The sequence below is a fragment of the Echinops telfairi genome, unplaced genomic scaffold (assembly GCF_000313985.2).
Source record: "Echinops telfairi isolate 266 unplaced genomic scaffold, ASM31398v2 ScPeMD7_7468;HRSCAF=8506_0, whole genome shotgun sequence".
Lineage (NCBI taxonomy): Eukaryota > Metazoa > Chordata > Mammalia > Afrosoricida > Tenrecidae > Echinops > Echinops telfairi.
Genome location: NW_022111369.1, coordinates 29,758,349 through 29,765,765, shown reverse-complemented (window position 1 = coordinate 29,765,765; position 7,417 = coordinate 29,758,349). Strand labels below are relative to the sequence as shown.

At 37.9% G+C, this 7,417-nt stretch overlaps 1 protein-coding gene across 1 annotated transcript in view; it reads left to right on the top strand.

Moving 5' to 3' along the window:
* LOC101652285 (probable E3 ubiquitin-protein ligase HERC6) overlaps positions 1 to 7,417 on the top strand; it is a 61,075-nt gene that overhangs the window by 27,019 nt on the left and 26,639 nt on the right. The window contains exons 11-13 of the mRNA XM_004703426.3: positions 103 to 292; positions 3,993 to 4,141; positions 7,281 to 7,394. Coding sequence (XP_004703483.2) covers positions 103 to 292; positions 3,993 to 4,141; positions 7,281 to 7,394 — 453 coding nt within the window. The remainder of the gene's footprint in view (positions 1 to 102; positions 293 to 3,992; positions 4,142 to 7,280; positions 7,395 to 7,417) is intronic.

Here is a 7,417-nt window from a genome sequence, read left to right as displayed (position 1 = left end):
AAAAAAAGAACTTAATGGAATGAAATCCCTGGTTTCATGTCTTTCTTTTTGTGATATTTCGTATTTCATATATCCTCAGCTGTTTCCCTATTTTGATCACAGATGATAACATGTCTCAGAGATGACCTGCTAAGGAATCTTCCAGTGCGTTCTCCACACCAAGAAGCATTAGAAGTTTTCCTCCTGCTCCCAGAATGCCTTGCGATGCAGGATTCTTACAACTGGAAGAGCCTGGTGGTTCTATTTGCAGAGGCTATGTGTGAAATGAGCGACAAGTCTTTAGGCGTCCTGAGTAAGTTTCCTTATACTTTATGTTCAGTCTCTCTGTACACATAGAGCTGCCAGGAATTGGAATTGAATTGAAAGCAAAGGGCTTCATTTTGTACCTATTCTCATTGGAAAGTCATGGTCTCAAGGAGAAATCAGCGAAGTTTGGATATAGAAATCAGCAAAGTTTCAAATGTTTGAGAACCTGTTCTTTGAATAACTGAAAAGATTAAACTAAAGCTATTATGATCATTACCCTTCTCAATCAAATCAAGTGTGGTTGCTGTTGATTGGTGCACTTGAGTCAGGTCAACTCAGAGCAACCGTATGTACAAAAGAACGAAACACCACCTGTCCTGCACCGTCCTCACAGTTATTTCTAAACCCCAGCCCATTGTTGCAGCCATCACGTCAGTCCACCTGGTCTAAGGCCTTCCTCTTTTTCACTGCCCCTCTACTTTACCCACATGATGTCCTTTGCAAGGACTGGTCTGTTCTGTCCAAAGCGTGTGAGGTGAAGCTTCGCCAGCCTGGCTTCTAAGGAGCGTTCTGGCTCCAAGACAGGGGTGTTTGTTCTTGTGGCAGGCATCGATACTTTCACGATCAAATGCATAGATTTTTCTTCAATCTTTCTAATTCGCTGTCCAACTTTCACATTCATCTGAGGCAGTTGAAATGACCGTGGATTGGGTCAGGCCTACCTTAGTCCTCAAAGTAAGCTCCTTGCTTTTTCACACTTTAAAAGAGGTTTTGAACAGAGAATTTACACAGTGCAATGAGTATATCTCTTGATTGCTACTTCCATGAGCATTGATTGGGGGATCCAAGGTGAAATCCTTGACAACTTCGATCTTTTCTCCATGTATCATGATGTCACCTATTGGTCCAATTGCGATGATTTCATTTTTCTTTACATTGGTTGTAATCCATATTGAAGGTTCCAATTCTTCATCTTCAGTTCTGACATTCAGCAAACAAAACTGTGTCAGCTGCATATCACAGATTTTTCATAAGCCTTCTTCCGATCTTGATGCCACATTTCCCTTTCCCAATCCGACATCAGACAGTATTCTCTTGTGCTGTTTGCACAACTGCCTCTTGATCCATATCCAGATTCCGCACAAGCACAATGAAGTTCTGGGCTTCTTTCTCTTCCCAAGGTTATCCACACATTGTGATGACCCACATGATTCGATGTTTTTGCACAGTCAATGAAACATAAGTAAACATCTTCCTGGTATTCTCTGCTTTCAGCCAAGGTCTGTCTGACATCAGCTATGATATCCCTGCTTCTATGTTCTCTTCTGAATCTGGCCTGAACCTAGGGCAGCTCCTAGTTAATGTACTGTTGCCACCATTGCGGGATGATCCTCAGCAAAATTTTATTTGCCTGTGCTATTAATGATATTTTTTCTATAATTTGAGCATTCTGTTGGGTAACTTTTCTTTGGAATGGGTACAAATATGGATCTCTTCCAATCAGTTTTCCAAGTAGCTGTCTTCCAAATTTCTTGGCTTAGATGAGTAGGTGCTTCCAATGGTTCACAAACTTGTTGAAACATTTGTTTGTATTTCTTCAATTCCTAGATCATTATTTTTAGCTAATGAATTCAGTGCACCTTGAACTTCTTCCATCAGCACCACTGGTTCCTGTTCACATGCTGCCACCTGAGATGGTGAACTGCTGACTAGATCTTATTGATACAGTGACTCTATGTATTCTTTCCATCTTCTTTTGATTCTTCCTGCATCACTCAATATTTAGCCCAAAGAATATTTCAATAACCCTCCATAGAAATCTGAACTATCATGTTACCCAGTTCTATAAGTTTGTAGTATAATTCTATTTTCTTATAATTCTATTTTTCCACTAACTTTTTATAGCCCCTCTTAAATGGAGAGGAGATTGCTTTACAAACTGGAAAAATTGGAATATGAAAGTATTTGAATTTTTCCACAAACCTTTTGAATCATATCTAAATTTACTGCATATACTCGAGTATAAGTCGACCCAAATTGCAGCCAAGGCACCTAATTTTACCACAAAAACCACATTTAAAATGTGCCAAAAAACTCAGCTTATACATGAGTATATACAGTATATATAAAACAGGAAGCCTGATGATATAGTGTGTTGTGCATGCATTAAAATGCTAATCACAAGGCCAGTAGTTTGAACCCACAGTTTCTTTATAATTTTAGACATCTCTCAACACTTTTGTTGAATGATCCACTTTCTTCCCATTAACGTAACGGGACTTAAAAGGTTCATTACCTGTTTTTATTTTAAATTCATGTGCCTGAAATGGTTTTATCCCAACAGTTTTATTGGCACATAATTTACATATCATAATTCAATAGTTCAATCATATCAAGGGGAATTGTATAATCACCACCACATCTATCTTAGAGCTCGAACACCCAACCCCCCACCCCCACCCCATCCCCAGGTTAAACTGCCTTTAAAATGAGTTCTACAATTACTATCAGTACTCTGGAAATCCCCTTTCCCTCCCTATCGCCCTCCCCTACCCCCCGCATTCCCTACAACCCCTTGTATCAGTTATTCTCATTATGCATCCGCTCCTCCTGAGCTTCCCAGCTGGGAAGCCCAACAGGAAACAATGAGAAGCAGATCACACTAAGTGGGTGAGGAAGGCCAAAATACAAATAATGCCCAAGAAGGAGAAGATCCCCATCAACGCTCAAAAACCCAGGGAAGAAATTTCTGTCATGGAACAATTAAGAGATATGTGCACCCAGTATAAATTCAGGCCGTGCCTATAGGGAGGTCAACTGGCCAAGTGTCGAGTGTGACCCAGCAAAATCAAGATTACAATGGTCTCTGCCTGACAGTAACGCTCTTGGGACTCTTGCATTTGGCTAGAGGGGATCTGCCAGCGGGCTCAGTCGGACTAGATTCGCTGCAGATGGCTTCTGGGCTCATTACCTTCTAATTCCATTTTTCCATGAACCTTTTGAAGCCCTTTTGTGTGCAATGCCATCTGCATTATATACTAATATCTGGTATGTATTAGACCTAATTCTAATGTCTCGTGTAAAGTAGATCACATTCTAGAATCTCTGGTCTGTTACATTAACTTGTCATTGATGCATCCCAGCCATACTATTTTAATGATACTAGTTTGATAATATGTTAACATTTGATGGGTTTGTTTTCTATGCATCATCCTTGGGCACAGGACAATGGTTGCAACCTTAGAAATATAAAAATATAATTATTAAGCTGTTTTATATTCCATATATCCTTTTATATACCAACTGTTTACATTTCATGGATAAAAATGTCCTTAATGATATAGATATAACCAGAGGCATAGAGTTATATATTCAGTGATATTTTCAGAATTTATAGACATATAGGAAAGATTTCAGTTTAAGAATTATAAAGTCAATGAAGTCATCAAGCATCAAATTGAAGTATCATAAATTCTTCAGAATGTTGAATTCTAGTATTTAAGGATAATGATAGTTAATCAAAGAGAAAAAGAAATGGTTCTTCTCGTATGTGGGAGTAATGAATAGTATGCTGTATAATTTCCTTATGGAAGATACTTGGTGAATTGTCACATCAAAATGAAAAATATCATCTATTTCTTACATTAAAAAATCAACAGAAACTGAAGGCTTTCCCCCTCTCTCATTTTACCTGTATTTTCTCTCTTTTTACCTGTACTTATGGTTGCTGATTTTATCCCCCTCAGAGAAATGTTGGGCATCTTTGCATGAATCTTCTCTGAATACATTAGTCCAGATGCTTAAAAAGACCATCATCTCTCAATTGGATTGTTGGACTGAAACCAGGCACGGCGATGCTAAAGTTCTTCTAAGAGTGATGAAAGAAGTGTATAAGGTAAGAGCTCATCTAAAGGAATGGCTTTAATATTTTGCTAACTCAAAATCTCTTAGGCTTCACTCAGCCTGTTGCCTTTTTAAGAATCAAATATTATAGTATTTAAAGCAATTTTAGTTAGTATTTTATGAAATGGTGTGTAAATGGGAAATGTTTTCAAGAAAATCATTGGCGATTTAAAAAGTGATCACCCCCAGGAAAATATAAGACAATGGTTCTCAACATTCCTAATGCTGCCAGCCTTTAATTAATACAGTTCCTCGGGTTGTGGTGACCCCCAACCATCAAATTAATTTCGTTGCTACTTCATAACTGTAATTTTTCTACTGTTATGAATCATAATGTAAATATCTGATATGCAGGATGTGTTTTCCTTGTTACAAATTGAACATAATTAAAGCATAGTGATTAATCACAAAAAACAATATGTAATTATATATTGTGAAATAGTTTATTTCTAATTACATAAATGGAATTTTGTTTTGAAGCATGGTATCGCATGGGTAACAGTCTTCCCGCCAGGTACTCATATGTGGGCGTATCTGCATGTGGGTTTTATTAAATTTTTTTCTGTATACAATTTTTCCTTTTAAAAATATTGTTACTATATTTTCTGTTTTTAACATTTCTTAGTGAAGTCTTTTTTCCCCCAACCGTGTTATTGGCAAGTAATTTACTTATCATATAATTCAATAGTTCAATCATTCGATCATATCACGGAGAGTTGTGTAATCACCCTCCCATCAACCTTAGAGCTGTTCCCTAACCCCATGGTTACATCGCCTTAAGATGATTTATGCAATTGCATTCCATTCTAGTGCAGCCTGGATACATTTTTATTCTCTTGGAAGATTTCTCAAATACCTGCCCAATCAAAGTCAACACTCTTATGCTTCCTAACTTCTACCAGTAGTCAATTATAGGTATGAATAAGACAACATATTATTAAATCTAAAACTGAATAACTAGTCTGAGAAGCGGAATTATAAAACATTCATCTGAGCCTCAATAAATTCTTCATATGCTCGATGAACTGAAACTAAGAAGCTGTCCAGCTGATACACTTTACAGGGGGAAAAATTAGTTTTGTTACTGTATATAAATACTTCCCATTAAGAGTAAGACCCCTTGCAATTTACTGACTACTATTAAGAAACACTGCATTGATCTACCCTAATAGGCTACACTACCATCACTCTTTGTGCAATCTATTCTACCTGGTAAAACTAAGCATATTAAGGTTTAAAAGTTTACCTCTGCTCATATCACTTCTCTCACCAAATACATACAATTTTTCTCCTTTCATTCTGTTAGTATTGTAAACTACACAGATGGATTTGCAAAGCTAACCTTGCGCCCTAAACTAGTTGACCTTGCACGTGATACGTTGTTTTCTATGTGACGTATATAAAACAGGATTCTTCTCTATATAATTCACAAACCCAGTTTGCTAATATTTTGCTTAGAATTGTGTACCGATGCTCATGAGGGAGAATGGCCTATTAGTTTACTTTCTCATAAGCTCCTTCTCTGGATTCTGGATCAAGTTCCCATGAAGTAACACAGGAAATATTTCCTCTTTTCAGTTCTTTTTTAAAAAATCATTTTATTAGGGGTTCATACAAGTCTTATCACAATCCATCTCTACCTCAATTGTGTAAAGCACATTTGTACATTCATTGCCCTCATTATTCTCAAAACATTTGCTCACCTAAGCCCTTGGCATCAGCTCCTCATTTTTTCCCCTCCCTCCCCACTCCCCCCTTCCTCATGAACCCTTGAGAATTTATAAATTATGCTCTTTTTCAGTTCAATGGGAGAACATACATGTTCTTTCCTTAGACGGTGGATAGAATGAATCTGGAAACCCTCTTAAAGCTAAAGATTTCTTTGTGGTACATTTAAAATGTGGAGTTTAATCCACTTAAGGGTGATTCGTATTTTTCTGTTTCTTCTCGGGTCTGTTTTCTTTTGCTAGGAAGGTGATTACTTTATCTAGATTCCAAAACTTCCTGTTTTTGTATCTTGTGATCACAGCAACCCACAGTTTCCCCGGTCCCTGTCGGCAGGCCTGACTGCTGATTTTTACCTTTGTGTGTGTGTGTGTGTGTGTGTGTGTGTGTGTGTGTGGTATTCTTATTTCAATTTATTATCAGCAAAAACAACGATCACCTTCTATAATTGTCTCACCTAACTTTGGGGACTGGTGCAGATTTTTACCTTTTCTGTTTCCCCCTTGGACCAATTTTATCAGAAAAGTTTTGTTTGCTTGTTTAAAAACCCAACCTTTTAGTTTGGTGTGCCCCCTTCTGTACACGTGTTTTCATGTCCCTCGTATTTCTAGATTCTTCCTTCCCACTTGATAGCTTTGGGATTGCTTGCTTGCATTAGAGATTGACTCATTGATTTTCAAGTATTTCTTCCTCTGAGAAGCCTTCTTCAGCCTCGTAAGTCCCTCCCCATCTCTGCGGGTTCGCACGCAGGGCCACGAATGCGGCTGCTTGTCATTGCTACCCACTAGAGGAGGGGTCGGCAAACTTCTGAGATGGAAGAGTCAATCCTATCCCTCTCAACAATTTAAAAACTATTCCAGAGCCAAAAATATCTTTTTACAAACAAATGAAATCACAATTCTCTAAATAATAGTCCTTTATGTTCATTTTCAGTTTTACTGCAGAGCCACGTACACATACCGAGTCGTATAGGGCTCAAGATCAATAGATCGCCGCTGCCCCTGTACGACACTGTGTATAACAAACCTGTGGGCCATGCACTCTCCTCTTTGAGTAAATAATAAAAATTTAAAACACACTCATGCTGATTTGTTTACATATTGTCTACAGCTGCCTTTGTACTGCCAGTGAGGGGTTGAACAGTCATGACAAGGATTGTATGTCCCACAAACCTGGAATATGTGTTGTCTGACTATTAATAAAAAACAGTTTGATGCATCTTGCCTGCGGTAGACAATAAATTATGCAGGATCAATTCAAGCTGGAACAGGACCATGGTCTTATGGTTTGTGCCATGCCTGACAAATTTTGTGTGCCAAATTAATATGTATTAATTAGTGGAGACATATGCATCATATATTGTTTATTAATAGATAAGGAAATTCACAGCTCACATTCTCTTTAAGGTCAACAAAGCTAATTCCCGACTGCCTGAAAATGCTTTCCACATAGATGAACTCTCCACTCTTCTCAACTTTCCTTGGGACAGAAGAAAACTTTACTTACGGAATGCAGGGCTGGTGAGAGCAACGGGTTTTCTTCT